The sequence below is a fragment of the Tetranychus urticae genome, chromosome 2 (assembly GCF_039701765.1).
Source record: "Tetranychus urticae isolate SD_2017Ah chromosome 2, NJAU_TeUrti_SD_1.0, whole genome shotgun sequence".
Classification (NCBI taxonomy): domain Eukaryota; kingdom Metazoa; phylum Arthropoda; class Arachnida; order Trombidiformes; family Tetranychidae; genus Tetranychus; species Tetranychus urticae.
In genome coordinates this window covers 28,319,468-28,338,622 of record NC_142959.1, presented here as the reverse complement: position 1 = coordinate 28,338,622, position 19,155 = coordinate 28,319,468, and the positions used below count along the sequence as shown (strand labels likewise).

The window sequence follows — 19,155 nt, the reverse complement described above, 5'->3', positions numbered from 1 at the left end:
AAAACTTTTCTTTCCCCTTATGAACATTTCCTTTCGAATCACCTGTCGCACTTTTTCCTCCCTCTTCTTATCCTCAACATTTACTCTTCCATTTGGCCCCTTCTCTTTCTTTCTCTCATCCCTCTGTCTTCCTCTGTCTTTTATCTTCTCTTTCCATCTTCACTCACACTTATCTCCTCCTCCTACTCTCAACTCCCTCCTTTCATCATCTCTCTCACTCTCCTTCGACTCTCCCTTTACATAGTTAAACTTATTTTATCCTTTTCATGTTCAGACCAACTTTAGCTTTGGTAATAAACAAAAAACTCACAAATGCCATTCAATAAATAATAGCAATAAATAAATGAAAAACTTTTTCGTTTTCAACTGAAAATATTATTTTTCCCTGTTCGCCAATTGTGCAATGAATTTCAAGTTTCAACCTATAGACACTTGATTCTGTAAATTCTGTTTCTAGTGTGTTCTTTTCTCATTATCTCTTCTCTTCATCTTCTTCTTATCATTTGCTCCTCTTATCGTCATCACCATCAGCGACAACAGCAGTTATAAGTCAAGTCAAACTTGATTTAGCACAGTTGTCGTGTCAACTCAAATCATGGACTCAGATCAAGGTGCAATGTCATCTGAGGATTACGTTTCAGATTTGTTTGAACATCAAATGGAATTTGGTTCAGGATCAACACTAGCCAGTGGTGCTGGTCCAGTCAACGGTGCTAACCATCAAGTACAACCTTCCCTAGCTCCACCTTTACTCCATCATCCAGTTCATCCTCATCATGTAATCAACCTCAGTGCCAATAATCTCAACAACAACACCAATAACAACAACAACAGCAACAACACAAACACCAACAACAATAGTCCCAACAATACCAACAACAACAACAACAACTCTAGTCCAACCAACAACAGCAATACCAACGGCAATAACCACCCTCAACACCCTCACCATCATCACCACCCTCACCCTCATCTAACACCTCACCATATTCACACTCATCACCCACACCATCATCCTAACCATCATTCGTCTTTTGTATCGACCAACAGTGTCTTTAACACTCTTCCTGGATCCGGACATTACACACAACCTTCCGTTCACCACGGCCTCACCAATGGCAATGCATCTAGTGATCGTAATGTACATCATAATCCCAATTCTCATGCCATCTCACTTTACCCTGGACCGTCCCCTGGTATGTCCAATGGGTCAACCAATGATGGTTCACCCGAGTTGAACTTGAATGATGATCAACTGATTCGTTTATCAGTTCGTGAGTTGAACAAGCGTTTACATGGATATTCACGGGAAGACATTCAACGGTTAAAACAGAAACGACGGACCCTCAAGAATCGAGGTTATGCTCAAAACTGTCGAACCAAAAGGTTGCGCCATAAGCAAGACTTGGAAGTACAAAATCGCCGTTTCGAACAAGAGAATGCTCGATATCGACATGAAATATTGGAAATTAAAAGTCAACTGGCCTCATTGATCCACGAACGGGACTATTTTAGAGAACAATATCACCTTTTGTGCCGTTCAACTGGCCAAACGTCGACCCTTTCCTTTTCATCTTCCAACAACACCAACAATCCCAGCAATAACAACACAACCAACAACAACAACACAAACAATACCAACAACAATGCCAACGGCAACACCAATGGTACCAATGTAACTAGTCAAGAGATTAAGTACAACGCTTCTAGTCAAGAGCTAAAATCGAGTCAAGATCAACACCAACACCAACACCAACAGCAACAACAGCAACACCATCATCCCCAACAACACCAACAATATCATCATCATCATCCCCATCACAGTCACCATCAACACCATCCAGGTGATTCAATGTCTTCAATTGGTTCAAGCAGTAATCCAAGTTCACCGGAATATTACATTCCCAAGTGCATCCTTTAGTCTCGTCCTAGTTGGGTCGACCCTATTAGGCCAACAGAAGGTAACATTGATCGTTAAACATCAAATCTTGAAGCAACAAAAATCAAAAAAAAAGAAATTCAATTTTTCTCGAGATTTTTTTCTTTGTTTTTCTTCTCTGTTTTCAATATTTCAATAAGTTATTACAATTATTATTACTACTGTTTATTTTGTTTTTGTTTCTTCTTCGTCTTCTTCTGGGAACTTCATCTATTCACCGACAAAAAACTTCCTTCATCAAACACAAGATTCACATGATCTTCACTGATCTCCAATGAAACTTTATCAAAGTTAAACATTCGATTGATGAAGAGAAAAGAGAGAAAAAATTGAAAATTTAAACAAAAAAAGATTCTTTTCTTTTCCTTCATCTCAACATTATACGTTCATCATGTTAATCGTTAACTGGCAATTGAACACAGGCTGAAACACACCAATGCAATGGCAAACATTTGATTATATTCACCTTGAAACTATCTTAACGATAACAAAACGAATACAAAATTGTTATTAAAAAATTAATGTAAATTTAATTGTAAAAACGATAAAAAAATGAACCAAAAATGAGCAAAAATATAATTATAAAAAAACAGCGTTAATACGTTAAACTCAAAGTGATATTTTATTGAAACGGAAAGTTGCACCAAAAGATCAAAGTTGAGCGCAAAATAACGGTACAAAGAAACGGTGAAATCGTAACAAGTTAACAAGGAAAACTTGACGTAAACATAAATAGGCTCAAGTTTCGTTCATCTTATTATTATTATATACTTAAAGGAATAAACTTTAAGCCTATTGAAACTTGTTCATTGTTACTGTTGAACCTATAAGAAGAGTATCTTCGTCTTCCTTTCTTCTTCTTCTTCTTCTTCTTTCTCTTCAAAGTCCTCCTTTCCTAGCTTTACTTCGTTTTATTGACCTGGACCTGATTAAGGTGAGAAAACTTTACAATTTTCAATTCTAATTAGTTTAAAATATTAAAGAAATGATGAATCTTGGTGAGTGAAAGTGAATTGCGACTGATTCAAAGTTTTATGCAAAGTTTTGGACATTTGCAATACTTCTTTGGTCTGCTTTGGCAGAATGAAATGAAAGTACAATTAGATCGAGTTGTTGCAATAATCATGCAAAATAACCTGAAGATGTTCATTAATCGTCGAGTTGGCTCGAGAAAGGGAAACTTGAAACTAAAAGTCTCTTCAAAGTCTTGCGATGTTTACTGATCAACTTTAGTTTTTTGTCATTTTAGTTCATCTTATTTAATGTTTCCAGCTTTTGTCTTTAAAATCAATGTTGAAGTTGAAAAATTAATTATCGATGCTCATTGTAAAGGTAAAACCTCGACTAAAACTCAGTCAACTTTGTGAATAGTTAAATAATTTAGAACGGAATCTTGATTTACAACAACTGTCTCATTCCTTTGCTCAATCTTCTAAATTCGCTCTCAGTGTCTCAAAATTTTCTCACAAACTCTTTGTCAGTAAACAAAGAGTTTTATGATTTTTAAACAAACAAGAGTCTCATTCAATCGCTTTCACTGTCTCAAACAAATGAGCTTTACTGTATTTGAATTGAATCAAAATAGCCCGATTGACTTTCGTTGGTTGATAAAAGCGACTTGAATGTTTTTGAAGCCAACTTGGATTTTGAAATGTTTATTGAATCGGATTGGCTTTGGAAATATAATAAGTTGTCTTAATAATTAATAATAACTTCGATGAAATATTGAAAAATAATGTTTAGACAAGTTTGATTAAAGCGAGTTTGTCAAGGATTTACTTTAATAATTTTCGAGTTTCCATTAACTTTACTTGCAAACATTTGTATAATTTGCTAACTAATGTTATTTATTGGCTAAACACCTCGCGAGATTTGAGGTTAGCAATCAGTTAATTATTAATCTTTTTTGATGGGTTTATGAGTTTTTATTTTTTCACTTGAAAATAAAATATAAAATGAATTATGTTTAGTTTGCTGAGCATAAGCCATTGATGATCTTTCCAAGTGACAAGTTATTATTGAACTCTTTTCTGAATTGCACCCAAAAGGCGAAGAGTAAAAAGCTGTTGTTTGTTTCCTGTTGTTGTCTGTATTGATAGAGTTTAAGAAATGACAATAATTATGCTAATTAGAGGAGCAACGATTAACTTGGATTGTGATTTACAGAAGAAGAAGGAAAGTTGTTCAGTAAATCATGAAATCGAGAGGATTTACAAGCTTGTCTGCCATCCAAATATTTTTATGCGTCTCATTGCTCCAGTAAAAAGGATTTCACTCAATCAGACTTGTCTCGAACTGATGATGAAAAGGAGAGAAAAAGGTTGACACAAAAAATAAGGTAACTTTTTGTCTTTTGGTTGAGATTGCAGTTGCTTAAGGATATCATCAAGTTCACTTTAGGCCACAATTTGAATCAAATGACAAGACTATTACATGATGATGAGAAGAGGAGAAAAGATGAAAATGAAATGAAATTAAAAGATTGAGATGAAGACAAAAAAAGAAACGTTTTTTTCGCAAGTTGAACATTAAATGCAATATTACATCAAGAATTTAAATTATTTTGAGTCAATTTTTCCCGGCCATTTTACTTACAATGAAACTGTTGATGTGCTCGTTTCATTTTCCTAATTCCTAAGCTCATAATCATCATTCGCGAAATAAATCACTTTAAGCATCTCAAACAGCACAAGTCAATGTTCATAAAAAGTCTCATCATAAATGCCATTTTGTTGTTGTAAGAGACAAAAGTCGACCGCTTAAAATAACCAAAAATTTGCTCAAAAACGAGAATCATTTTGAGCTTTGAATGCTTCAAGACTGACTCTTGAATAACCTCACAAGTTGAGTCTAGTTGAACAGCCAAGATTAACCTTCGATTGATGTCAAGACTGTGCAAAGATCGAATTGACAGAAAACATTCGCTATTTCGTTCTCTTCTTTTTCGTCACTTTTTCGCTTCACTTCAATCTTTGATTGTTCAAAACTCATCAGTCAAAAGCAAAAGACTCGGAAATCATTTGCTTTTCCGAAAAATCGTTTCAAGTTATTTTTTAGAAAAGTTTAGAGACTCGAAAATTTGTTTTCCTGTCTTTCCTTTCTGATCATTGTTTTTGATAACCTGAAAGTTCATATTTGATACAAAACATGAAACGTTGAATTTGTAATGAAAATTGTTTCAAATGATAGACTAATCAAGATGATGTTACACATTGTTAAACAAGGTTGAATCAAATGGTTTACTTGATGTTGCTTGTAACCAGTTTATTAATAACTTATTCAACCACCAAATGAATCAAGTTAATCAACGATATAACAATGAATAAGTGAATAATGATTTCAATTTCGTTTCACCTTTTTTCTCTCTTCTTGTTTCATCTATTCTCAAATCATTTACTCACTCTGCTTTGTATACCTTTTGTTGTTCACCTCAAATCAGGGTAAATTACTCTCACTAATCTGTGGTTTGAACACACAATGAGAACTGTGATTGAGCATAAATTTCCAATACTCATCATCAGTCGAACTGAATCAATTTACAATCCAATAATTTGTAAAACAAGATCAATTGAAATCTTTTTCACCTTTTCATGGATTGACCACAAAAAGGTTCTTCAACTGAACAAGTTTGACAAAGTTTTGAACATTCACATTGGAATATTCAAATCTTGTAATTTCTTGCGTTTCAAGAGTTCGCTTTGATTTTGAATCACTTTTATGTAATGATTTTCGGACTTTCATGATACTGTCGTTAAATTTTAATCGATTCAATTCGGATGCTCTTTTTAAATCAATCTTTGAAGATATTGTTTTAAGTACAATTTGTAATTGACTATTTCAGTCTTGTTTTGTTTTGCTTTTTATCATTCATTTTGTTCATTTTTCCACTCATCAATGAATTGGCATGAAACTGAAATTATAATCATGTATCAATGATTTAGACTATTCAATCAATCAAAGAGCGAAATAAAAATAACAAGAGATTGACGTTTAAACAGAATCGGATAATAATTAATATTATGGGTTTTGAGGTTTACGTTTACATATTGATGCCTTTCTAGTTTCTTCATCTAATAATGAAATTCAAAGTTTTTGTAACAAATTTACGGCTAACCTTGGTAAATGGTAATGCCGAGAATGAACTTCACTATAAAAAGCAGTGACTTTAAGTCAGAAGTAGAATCCATTGGAATCAAACAAAAGACGATCAAAATAAGAAAAAAAGAAATACAAAAATTTTCTTTCAAGTCAAGAGCTGAAATTTTGTGAATTTGTAAAGACATAAAAGTTGAGTCCATTTGTGCAATTGAAAAATTCTTAGATCGACAGTTTTCGAACTCGAGGTCAAACTTCAATCGCCTTTTGTGCAATTCTGGAACCAGAATTTTCAGCAAACTTCTGCTTCTGTTACTTTGAAGGCCAATCAGAAAATACGCTTATTTTGAGAAACTAAATCTTCTGTTTTGCACAAAACTTCGATTTTCGTTTAAAAACTTACGCTTCAAGTGCTATTATGAGTTAAAGAGATGAAACTAATTTTTCATCAATAAAAATGGATAGCGAACATTTACGATCTAACACTTTTTAGACACAATAACTAACGTCAGACAAAGGAACCGAGCATTAAACTATAAGATTTACGCATTTCGCTTTTGAAATCGACTGGTTTAATCTTGTTCTTTATGATTGCTTCGAATTTCAAAAGTCGAAAAATCGCATTTCTTCGAGTCTTCATCATTATAATATTCTTCAACTCGATCAAATGAATAGTCTTGAAATGGAAAAACATGAAACTAACGTTAGAACGTTCATTGATAAGAATTTTCAAGTCACTCGAAATAAAATGAATCAAAATAAGAATAAGTGGTAAGTCGAATATTTCTTGGACCAAACTAAATCCTAGAAATTATCCTGATTCTTTTCTATCCAGGTTGACGATTCAACGTTCGTTGTAAAGCGATGTCGATTCACCAACATTTGGCAAAATTAATTTACGATCAATTTGACATTTAAAATTTTCGCTCACTTTTTGGAGATGAAAATTGTCGATAAAATGTTGAATGTAATATTTGCTTTATCTTTACTCATCTTGTTTCCATCTTCAATGAGAAGACTGAAACTAAGCTGAGATCAGCATCTATTGATCATGTTACTTTGGATTTGTTCATTGATAGTCTAACGTCTATAATATTACTATTACATTAGATGACGATTATGATGAAGAAGATGATGAGGAAGATGGAAATGAATAAATGAGGGAAACAAAGAGGAAGATGATGAAGATGAGGATGAAGATAAGGATGAAAAAAGGGAAGAAAAGATGAAGTAAGAAAAAGATAGATAAGGAAGGAAACGGAAGATATATTCAGTCAAGTGAATAGTTGAAGAGCTTGGGAAGGAAGGATAAGCTTGTTGATTGAGTTTCGATTTTCATTTTACTTTTTATTCTCTTTTATTGTCATGTTAGTTTTACTATAACTACATATGTATGTATCGACTGAATTTATCATCATTTTTGATACACTTTCTTCTTCATTATTCTTCATCTTCATCATTCCCTTCATTCAATCATATATTCAACCATTCATTTGAAAGCAAACATGGAAAGACAATTTTCTCCTGAAAAGAAGAAAATCACAAAAAAAGAATATTCATTTCATTATAATCATATTATATAATAAATGGAAAAATTAACCGATCAGAGCTCGATTCAATTATTTCCATTTTCATTACAAAAAAAGATTAAACAAAAATCGAAATGTTCATCAACTAGAAAGGTCGAAATTTGAATCGTCTATTTGATCAACTGATTACTTTTTGTCATCCATGAAGCGAGTCGAACTTGGATTTTTTAAGTTTTAATCAATATTCTTTCTGAGTAATTCTGGGGACTTTTGACGATAACGCTTCGCATTTCGGCAACGACGTTCGTCCGATGATATTTATGAGTAAATTTTTTGGCATTTATTTCGATCGATTTCTCCTGTTGAATCGATCGATTCTCCTCCTCCTGATAAACTAGAAACACTACTTTGAGTACTAATTTTTCGATTTTAAGGGTTGGTTTAACTTTCGATTTTTGGGTTTGGGAACTTCGGCATTTCGATAAATGACTAAATAAACTAATATTTAGTTTGCATAAGTAGCCAAAACAGCTGTTACTCATGTTAAGGATCCTTTGATAAATTTAGTTAAAAATGACCCAAATGCTGGTTACTCTTGTTTAGTCGCTGGTCAAAAGGCATGAAAGTGAAAAACTAGAAAAAGGTTTTTCTTTGTACTAATCAATTAAAATTAGCGACGAATCCAAATGGGAATTGTAATGATACTGAACTGGTCATTCATTGAATACTAAGATGGAATGATTATGAGTATCACTTTTTATGATGTTAATGATGCTGATAATAATGATGATGGTGAAAGTACAAGATGCTTTATCTTGACTTTGAAATGATTCCCTTGTATTGATTATCGGATTATCGGTAACATGAACAACAAAAGGTATTATTGTACCAAAGAAGAGAGAAAGAGAAAGAAAGAGAGAGAGAACGCTAAACGGGGAAACAATATTTTTACTCGTTCCAGTGATACTTAGAGGGAATGAGATGAGGCTTAGTATATGAGGGTAAAGATGAGGTGAAAATAAAGATGAAGATGAAGAGGGCAAAATAAATTGTTCAAATTAAGTTGAGACTAAGAGAGAAAGTAAGCTTTTTGTTTTGTTCCTGTCATCAACTAGTTACCAAGATTGTCACGGAGACAGGTTCAGCTTGTTGGGTTACACTTTTCACTCTTCAAGGCTCAATATCTGTTTGTGTGTGATGAGAAATTTTAATCACAATCAGTTAATAATGGGAACAATAAATTTGGTGAAAACGTTTTCTTCTTGTTTGGTGGTTTCATGATGATGAGGTGGATCAAGTGTATCAAATGGCTATACTTGACATTTGGGATAAAATAATTGATCAACAATAACTTTTCTTCTCAACATGATATGACAATTGTCAAGTATTAAAGTTATTAACATTAGTTTCTTGTTCTTGTTACCTTTACCAATGGACATTGGAAAGTGTCCAACTTTATTGAGGTTTCATGATCACAGGCTGTGGTTAGGTGTGTGATCTGAATGGTTATTGAAGACGAAGATGGAACAAAATGAAACTAATCTATCAATTAGTGGCCTCGACTTAAGACTTTATGTTTTCCTTTTTTTGACTTTCTGTATCTTCTTCATCTTCTTCTTCTTCCTCCTGTTTTCATCTTTTTTTGCGTCTTTCTGTTGGTTTTATTCACTTTATATTTTGCTTAATTTTTGCTCTTCTTTCATTGAAAGTAAAACCAAATTTAAAGTCAGACAAGATTAAAAAACAACAAATGAAGAGAAGTTGGAAAGATGAGGATGAAAGTCATCATGCAAAAAGTAGTCTTCACTCCAACATAAACATCATCAACACTTATCTTCAACTCTCAACGTCATCTTCACTCATTCAACCTTATCATCCGCATCTTTAGTTTCATATTTCGCCATCTTCCAGACTACTTTTTTACTCAACTTTCATTAAAACTTTTGAGTTCACTTTTTTTTCTTCCTTTTGTCACTTTTCAAAATGTACGGAAATGAAACCATTTGATCAACTAAACATGTCAATTTCATTTAGGATCAAGATTCTTATCATGAGGAAGAGAATATCGATATTCTATCATTGGAATATTATGAATCTTTAAATTTTAAAGTTGAACAAATGAATGCAAAAGCTGCAAATTTGAAAAAAATTGAAACAAAAGAATCAAATTTCTGAAACAATTCATTTTGCAAAACAAAGTCAAGCAAAATTAAAATTAGTAAAGCTCAGTGCATGGTAACCACTAGATTATTGGAACTGTTATTTTTTAGATCCGATTGGTTGATTGTTGCACATTTATCTATCGTACAAGAGATGATGTTGATTAGAACAATTAACAGCAAGAGTGAAAAAAGGAAAACAAAATTGTTATTAGGATCAGAATCGAAATCGAGTCAACTCAATCACGTAGGCACTGTGCTTCAAAGTAATTGTTGTAAATTGCACCAATAATTATGAAACTAGTCTTAACTATTACAGGCAAAACACTTGAATGTTGAGTCGAAAATGCCTTTTGAAGAAGATAAAACAGCGCTTTCTTATAAATAAAACTTTCAAGATCAGGACAAAACTTTTTGAGAAATGAAAAACTGATAAAACATAAACATTTTTTGCTATTAATAAGTGATAGTCACTGCATCGAGTTATGAGATATAAACTCGAGGGTGAAGCCCGAGTGTTTTATCTCATGACTTGGAGATGTTTCTCAAGACTTAAGCTCGTTGACGAAACATATAGACTTTAGATTCTAACACTTTTTTAATTTTCAAAAGCCTCGACTTTCCATTACTTTCAATAGCTTTTCCTATTTCCATTTAGGTTTTTTGTAACCTTCATTTTGACTCTTTCTATCAGGCCTTATCCTCTTATCGTTGTCTTTTGATACAATTTAACCATTTGCTTAAATAATGGTTACCTTCAAAAAACGGTTCAATAAAGGTCATTGTTGCAACCCAATAAACACTAACTTTGACTAAACCATATTGACTTATGATGTCTAGAAGCACAGTTCAGTTTGCCTTCAATGTCAACCAGCTTTGACCTGACTTGCTATCAACAGCTTTGTCCCAACAATGACTTTACCCAATGAAAGCAAGTTTCTCTTTAAACCGATCAGATATTGAAAGATGCTTCACCTGGTCCAATCAACATCTTTAGACATCAATATTGAAAGAAAAATTGAAATTTTGTTTGAGTTGATGATACATTTAATTATGAAGGGATACAAATAAAGAAAGTTTACCTCTATTAGTTGAATTTAACCACAGTTAGATAATGTTAATAAAATTAGAGTTATAATGAGGTGAATAAAGGAAGAGGTAAAAAGGCCATGATAAATGCTCAGGAACCATCTTTAGGGTTCTTCATCCTATGTTGGCCCCTAAAGGTAAGTTAACCAAGAAAAATATGATTACACCAATAATTCAGTTAGTTAGTCTAACCTAATCATGATGGAATGAGTGAAGACTGGGAAAGAAGGAAAAGAGGAGAAAAGGATGAAGAAGATGAGTGAAAGAAGAAGAGGGAAAAAAGATTTACTCTTTTGGAGAATCAAAGGGTTGGATAGAGAGGTGAAGAGGATGAGAAGGAAATCAGCAAGAATAAAATTAATGTGTTTCGAGTCATTTAAAAGTTAAACTTGAAATTGAATTTAAAAATGAAACTTTTATGATCGTCCATTCATTAGCCAATACAATGTTTAACTTATCGTCAGACTTAACATGTAACTGTGATAACATTAAATGTTGCCTTTAAAAATGGTTTGCTTCAAGAAAAGAAGTCGATGAAAGTTGAATATCAATTGCATGATTGAATCTGAAAATTTTCATGTTCTACTTTCTAGTTACAACATTTTAATCACTTTCAGCCTCAACTTCATCAATATTATTCTAACTCATTTCTTAGCTTCTTTAGCTTCGACTTTAATTGAATTGATTTTGTGTTAAATCTTGCTCATCCAATGGTTTATATCCTTTACTACTTTGCTTGAGTTTGCGAAAAAAAAGATGAAGAAAAGTTTCTCCAAACTCTTCATGGTAACTCATGGAATCATCAACACAAATGATTACAAGTTATTGAAGATAGCAGGGAAAGATGACGAGAAAGATGAGAGAAGAAGAAGAAAGGATGAAAAGTTTAGATCTGAATCGATTAAAGATAATCGATGAGTTTTGTCTTCAATTTTGCTTTTCTTTAGAATTGAAATGTTCAAAATTTAGTTAAAAAGACCGAACAGAAAAAAAGGCAAAAATGGAAAAGTTGATTTAATTGTAATCAGCTAATTAGGATTGAAAGTTGTTAGTCTTATCGGAATCGCGTTTTTGCTTTGGTCAACAAAAATGGTTTCAAGATTAACTTGAGATTTTGCTTCAAGTTTGAGCTTTGATTTGGTGCTTTAACCGTTTTCAATCAACTTTCATCGAGTTGTGATAAAGCGCTATTTAGAGATGATTTCTGGTTAAAATCTGATTAACACCTTTGTATTGAATGAGTTAATTGTTGAACATTTTTCTTCTTCAACTGTAAAGGTCAGTGAAGGTTAATTCAGAAATGGAAACTTTTCCATTGGATTGAGAATCAACTTGTAACCTCTTCAAATTGAATCAAGTGAATGATGTTTTTTAATCGACAATCAACTTTATTGGTAACATGGAAAGATAGAGTTAGATTAATGATATTTATTTGCAAATTAAGGGAAAAAAAGAAGAAGATTAATGTTGAAAGAAAAGAATGAAAAAGTTGAAGTAAAAATGAAAATGTTGATAATCGAAAGATGATGAGCTTTACTTGTTAACACTTTTGCTACATTAATGACCAACAAGTGGACAATGTTGATGTTTTCAGATGTTAAACGCATTCATCTTTTAACCTTAACTAATTGTGGTGAAGAGAAAAGGTTGAAATCGGAAAAATATGTGAAAATGTTGGTCAGTCTTTGACAGAGTTTATCAATCATTTGGGACAAAAATATGAACAAAATGATTTGCAATAAAAGATTCATTTCATTATTAACTTGATTCACCCAAAATTGTGTTTTTACGGTCAATTCAATTGGTTTGGATTCTTGCTTTTGCTGTGGACAATTGATGGATTAATTTGTTAACAATGAGGAAAGGATGAAGATATGAAAGAGAGAAAGATGAAGATGAGTTGAAATGGGAAAAGGAAGGAAGTTAAAGGCAGTGAAAAAAGAAGGCAAAGCTTATTAACTGGCCAAATTGATGATGGTCAAGCCATCAGCCTTGCCAGCCATTACAAGCTTATCTTTGTTTTGTGGTTAACCTCAACTTTATCCAATGTCAATATTAAGTCTCCAAGATGATCAACATACAGATAATCAACAATATTTATTATCATTATTAACATACTTTTACGTTTCCCTCTTAACTCTGTAATTGTGATTCACTTAATTAAAACTTGTCTTCTTCTTGTCTTGCTATTAGTTTTTGCTGCCACTCAATTTGCAACTCTATTTTGGGTCTCTTTTTTGGTCTTTTTAAGTTCATTTGTAATTGGGATTAATGATTAAAAGAGGATTTAGTGGTTAGTTCATTGATAAACTGTTTCATGTCAATGCTTTTTGTTACATTTGTGTATTTGGATCTACTCTTATCAGGATTAACATTGTCTTCAGTCTTAGTTGTTGTTGTAGTTGACAGTCTTGATCAACGGGAAACCTTTAAGATGTTTACAGTTGAAATTTGAGACTTGAAAATGGTTAATTTAGACGAGAGCAATCAATTGTTATTTAAGCCACTTTTCAATTCTAGAACTTCTTCCCTTAATCATTCCCTTCATTGGGTCACCTTTTGGAAGCCTTTTTGCCAAAGATCAATGTCATGTCTGTCAATTGAAGGTTGACTTAATGCACAATTAAACCAGTTGATTTGACTGTAAGATGATTTAAAGAGAAACAATTAAGCTGCTTGGACTGAAATATAATTTAAGGTCATGTTTTTATTTCTTTCAAATAAACCGCTCTGCTTGCTATTGGACAACCCTTTTCTTTTTCCCAGCTCTGATCATATGTTTTCCCTCTTTTTCATTAAAAATTGTAATGTTTTTTTTGTATTAAATTTAATCTAGTTAATCATTATGTAACTATTTTAGGTTATTAGATTGTCTTAATTTTGTGTTAATTTTGTGAATATCAAGTATTCTTTGTTCTTTAATTTTGTTCGTCTGGTTGGTTAAATCGGTTGAAAAAAGAAGCCAATATAACTCGGTCAAGATTTGTAATAGACTTGTAAGTGCGTGTTTAACTTAAGATTTGATCGTCCAGCGTTGCTTTTATTGGCTGTATAATGAGACTTTTGATTTTCGTTCAAAGCAGGGACAGAAGTTGGACCAATTAAGCTGTTAAAATCTAGTCCGCTTGTAAATGGAGACTTGTTACCCATTCGGTTGTTTTTTTGACCAATCGATACCGATTTTTCAACAAACATGGATGAAGATCATAAACCTAGATGGAGGTTCAGTTTATGACCAGTGAGCGGCCCAACCAAGTAATGGCTGTAAATCAATTGGCCCGGCAGGTTTTGACAAAACTAGTAATTAAAGATGAAGCTGTTGAGAAATAAAACCTGCCATTTTGGTTAGCTTTTGTAAAATGTATCTTAAGCCTGTTGTCTTGTTATGTTTACATGGATTCATCTTTAAATTTTCTCAGAATCTGGACAAGATTGGAACCATCGAGACAAAGACAGACAAGATTCTAAACAAGATTCTGATTATTCTGTGAGAGGAGGCAAACGATGATGACGATGACGATGAAGACGAAAACGAAGACAGAGAAGAAGAAGAAGAAGGAGGAGGAAGAGGAGTGTTAATATCGTTGGTAATCATCATTTGATAAGAGCTTGTGCAATGTGATTGCTGTACTTTTATTAGCATTATGAATGGGAAAAAAAGCTTTTCTTCCTTTCACTTTACACATCTTCACTTGTTAAGGGTTAAACCATAAAAAGCTCAAAGCCTCACCTCTTTTTGGATCAATACAACTATATTATGAATCCTTATGATAGTTAGGTGGGATGGACCCACTATTTTCATTGGTATCTCTTTATACATCATCTTCACTCATCATCTTGTTTCGTCTCTTTTTCCAGGTCATAAACTGATGATCCTTTTTATGCTTTATCTTCTTGCTTTTTGCTCCATCGTTTACCCTTAACCCAAAGGAAGATGCAAATGCAGATGAAGTATTGAAAGAGAGAGGGATAAAGAAAGTCAAAAGGATGAAGCTCTTTTTTGTGAGATGCTCATTGTAACAAGAAGATGAAGAAAAAATACTTTTCAAATGACATCTCTTCGTCTTTTTTGATAAACTATTGTCAATTGAGCTTATCCATGGTTTTCCTTGTTACTTGACATTTTCAAACCTGTAATTAATTTGCTTATTAATAACAGATTCTCTTTGTTTTCATCTTTCCCTCATCATAATCATCTACGTCTTCATCAATCCTTTTTTCGGATCAATCCTTCTTACATTATAATTGTCAATTCAATGTCTCTTGCTCGTCTAAATTGGAATACTTTTGTCAACTAAAATTGTTAACTAATTGTAAACTCAAATTCCTTCTTTTCACCCAACAATGAGCCAAATTGAGTTAATTTGAAACACTCTGGTGCTGATTAACACTAGGAAATGTTTGTAGATTTTATTTGATCATTTTAATTGAAAATTGCTTTGAAAATCCATACAATTATCATTAGTAAATTAAGTTAGCTACTGATCGAGTAAACTGGTAAACAAGTGAAAAAAAGTTACGTAAATCAAATTAGAGTAAATGATGATTAACTGATTATCTTAGAAGAGTAAAAAGTGTCCACCAAAGATGACAATACAATTATTGAGACTTGCTTTTTTATCTTGTGTTGTCCATATCATGTCCAGTAAAAGTGAATCAATTTCTAATGGTCAACTGATGATCATCTTTGCCTTTGTAAACACAAACAAGTTTACAATCATCTTTATCAATTACATTTGATTTCATTAGACCAGTAACTGAATCAATAAACATGACAATCACATTGAGACAACAATAATGACAATTATTAGGTTACAATGAAACAAACAAATAGACTCAGAAAAAAGCCTAAAACAAATTGTAAATATTAATACAAGAATCGGATTCTTGTTTTGTCCCTTTTTGTATTCATTTTTTTCCCGATAATTGTGACAATCAGATTGAATTGAAATGGGAAAAAAGTAAATGATTAAACATTGAAATAAATTCAAGTTTAGAGAGAAAAATGTTCATGATTATAATTGGAAGGGATGACAATTCACTTGTTTTGAGGTTTGATCTGAGTTTTAATGCTCATAAAGTTGGTTAATGAGTTTCCCTGTTTACAGTTTTGGAACAATTTACTCTAAATTAACAGTAATGATCATGATTATTAAAATGATTGTGACGATGATTAGTGGGAGGAGATGAAGGAGGTTTCCTGATTGTCAACTGAAAACTGATTGAGAAGTGGAAAGGATGATAATGTGGTTTCTCTAAGAGTTTGGTAATGATGATAATGATGATGGTAACGGTGATGGTGATGGTGATGATGGCGATGATGAAAATTGTGTCTTTTTTTGAAGGTGTAAAAAGCTGCTTATAAAATACACTTTTAGGTTGGTTTGTTTGCGTTTTTTTGTCGTCTTTATCTGTTGACATTTCAACTGATATCATCATTTGGCTTCAACTGCAAAGCTCCTAATTTACCTTTAACATGTACTCACCATGAAGATGATAATGATGAAGGATAAAGCTTTGAATGAGAGAAAAGTTAAGCTGGAATTTCAAGTGAAATTGTGACAAAAAGTTGAGAAGTTGATGATTATGATGAGGAAAGATGATGATTATGATGGTGATGATAATGATGATTATATTGACTAGGCTTGTACAACAAAACTGAAGCAAGATGTATTAGGTTTGCTTTTTTATGGGAAAAAAAGACGAGGATGAAAGATGGAAAAACGGAAAGGGCAGGGAAATTAAGATGAAAATGATTTTCTTTTTCGCCTTTTTCGTCTTCTCCTTCTTTCCAAAGATGATCCTTCTTTTATTGAATGTCCTTTTCAGATGATGCACCAAATTTCGTCTTAATTATTCCTTGTAATCTAGTAGGGAAAAGAAAAAGAGAAATTAGACTCGAAATGATGAGATGCAAAAAGGTGATTAAATGTAAGGGTGGAGAAGAAAGAAAGTGATAAGAATAATTGAGATGAAGATACAATGAACAGACACTGACAGGAGATGAGGATGAGGAAGATGAGGATTGATGTTCAGCGAGAGCAAATCAACGTAACCCTGTTAACGGGCCAGATAATTAGTCAGTATATATTTTGAGAATGGGTTTTACTTCTTTTATTTTTCTTCTCCTTCACTTCTTAATGATACAAAATCCATTGGACTTGTGTTTAAATATTGTCTTTCTGTACACAATGAAGGTGAAGATGGTGAAGAAGAAGAAAGATAAATGATGATGAAAAAAAACACACGAGTAAAAAGAGAAAAGATGAAGAACGAGATTATAATGATACTGATGATGTTGGTGATGTTTATGGTGATGATGAAGGCAGACTGATTCAAATCTAGAGTAACATTTAACAAACTCATTTTCACGTTCAAAAAAGATTGAGATAAAAATTTGTAAAGGTCGTTGTTCCTCGAGTCAAGGAATTAAATGTTGCAACTCTCACAATGTTATATATAAGTTAAATTGGAAATGTAAATCCGTCTTCTCTAGTTTTTAGTTACTTTTAACTTTACTAGATTTACAATTGCGATTTCAATAGGATAAGCATTTATGTACACATTTATAAATAAACTAAGAACAGTTTAACAAAACATAATTAAAATTAAAATGACTGCTGTAAGTTGATTGAAATGTTCAAAAGGTTTGTTATTTAAAATGGCAGTTTATTTTTCAAAAATTAAATCTTCAACATTATTTTTTGCGCCAATTTTCAACACTATCAAGCGATTTAAAACATCGAACAGCTTTTCGCATTTCCTTATTATTTAATCGATTTTATGTGGATATAAAATTGAAAGTTGGTTTATTCAGATGATTGAATTTAAATCCTTTTTTGCTAATAAAAGCTTCAAATCATAGTTTGATTTTGTTTGGGTTTCGGTAATTTGACTGCAAATCATTTCTCATTTACTTCTTGAGCTTTGCAAACAGCTCAGTAGATGGCACTTGCTTCTACTAGACAGTCAGCTGTTGCTTTTTTATTTTCCTTTTTTCTTGTTTTTAGGATTATCTTGTTGTTATTGTTTGGCATTTTAACTGCGTTTGAAGACTCGATTTGCGTATTTTATTTTCTTTCGATTCGTACTGGCCCGGTAAGTTATAATTTTACCGTTAAATTGTTTTGTGATGCATCAATCTGTTTAATATTGCTCTGTATTCATATCACTTTCATGTGACTGTTTTGTATTTTTAGGTAATAATGTTTGTTTTGTTTTTTCTGTCTTTATTTCAATAGGTTTTCTCAGACTGAGAAACTAAATTAATTCTTAACCATGGGGTGTGACGGAGGAACTATCCCAAAAAGAGATGAGCTTGTAAAAAAGAAGCAAAAGCCTGAGGAAAAAGACAAACAGGCTGACACTGCAGCTAAGTGGAATTATTGTGCTCTCAGTTGTCAACAGTTACGTAAACCAATTGTTTCATGTCCATTGGGCCGACTTTACAATAAAGACGCTATAATTCAATATTTATTGGATAAAGAAACTAAAAGTAAAGTCGTTGAACACATTCGTGGACTCAAAGATGTGAAAGAACTCATTCTTACCGACAAACCTGGATATGAAGAGAAAGTTGTTGAAGGTGGCTTATACTCTTCAGATTCAAGATATATTTGTCCAGTTACTGGTCTAGAGATGAATGGAAAATACAAGTTCTGTTATCTTCAAACATGTGGATGTGTCCTTTCTGATCGTGGTATGAGGGAAGTTAAATCAGAAACCTGCCATAAATGTGGAAAACCTTTCTCCGAAGACGATGTCGTAGTTTTGAATGGCTCTGATGAGGAAGTAAAACTGGCTCGAGCTAAAATGGAAGAGAAACGCTTAAAAGAGAAATCAGAAAAGAAAGGTAAAAAACGAAAAATTGTTGAAGAAGATGACTGTAAAAAATTCTCGTTGGAAAAATCAATTGCAAATGGACAATCAAGTGGAGCAGGAACTACAAGCATTAAGTCTAAAGGAGAATCTTCTAAAACAACTAAATCATCAACCATGTTATCTGAAAAAGCAAAGGAAGACTATTCGATTTCCAAAGATGAAACTGCAAGTGAAGCCTACAAATCGCTGTTCACCACTCATCCATCAGCTAAAAACAGAGTCAAAGCTCATTGGGTTACATTTAACCCTCTTTACAACTATTGATTATATTTGATTATAAAATAAATTACTTCATTCCTTTTCTTTCGTATTGAAAATGACTGAATCAACTCAAATTTATTTCGTCCTTAATCATCTTTTTATTCTTCAGTCGTCTTGTCAAAGTTGATAATATGTACATAATAAGAACCAGTTGTCTCGATTCTTTTTTGAATAACTTTTATTGACAACATTCGTTAAAATT

At 32.4% G+C, this 19,155-nt stretch overlaps 2 protein-coding genes and 1 long non-coding RNA gene across 3 annotated transcripts; 2 read left to right on the top strand and 1 right to left on the bottom strand.

Annotated features, from left to right (window-relative positions):
- Window positions 1–264: 264 nt before the first annotated feature.
- LOC107368162 (uncharacterized) lies at window positions 265–2,547 on the top strand. The gene has a single exon (XM_015935948.3). It carries the CDS (start codon window positions 596–598, stop codon window positions 1,919–1,921), a length of 1,326 nt encoding a protein of 441 aa, XP_015791434.2. The 5' UTR covers window positions 265–595; the 3' UTR covers window positions 1,922–2,547.
- A 13,309-nt stretch (window positions 2,548–15,856) lies between these two features.
- Window positions 15,857–17,471, bottom strand: LOC112539505 (uncharacterized). Its single transcript, XR_016198894.1, has 2 exons — window positions 17,060–17,471; window positions 15,857–16,678 (listed from the first exon to the last, which is right to left on the bottom strand). It is a non-coding gene; the product is annotated as an uncharacterized LOC112539505 (long non-coding RNA).
- A 322-nt stretch (window positions 17,472–17,793) lies between these two features.
- Window positions 17,794–19,009, top strand: LOC107368169 (replication termination factor 2). The gene is made up of 2 exons (XM_015935954.3): window positions 17,794–17,909; window positions 18,053–19,009. The coding sequence occupies exon 2, from the start codon at window positions 18,090–18,092 to the stop codon at window positions 18,954–18,956; it is 867 nt and encodes a 288-aa protein (XP_015791440.2). The 5' UTR covers window positions 17,794–17,909; window positions 18,053–18,089; the 3' UTR covers window positions 18,957–19,009.
- Window positions 19,010–19,155: the final 146 nt, after the last annotated feature.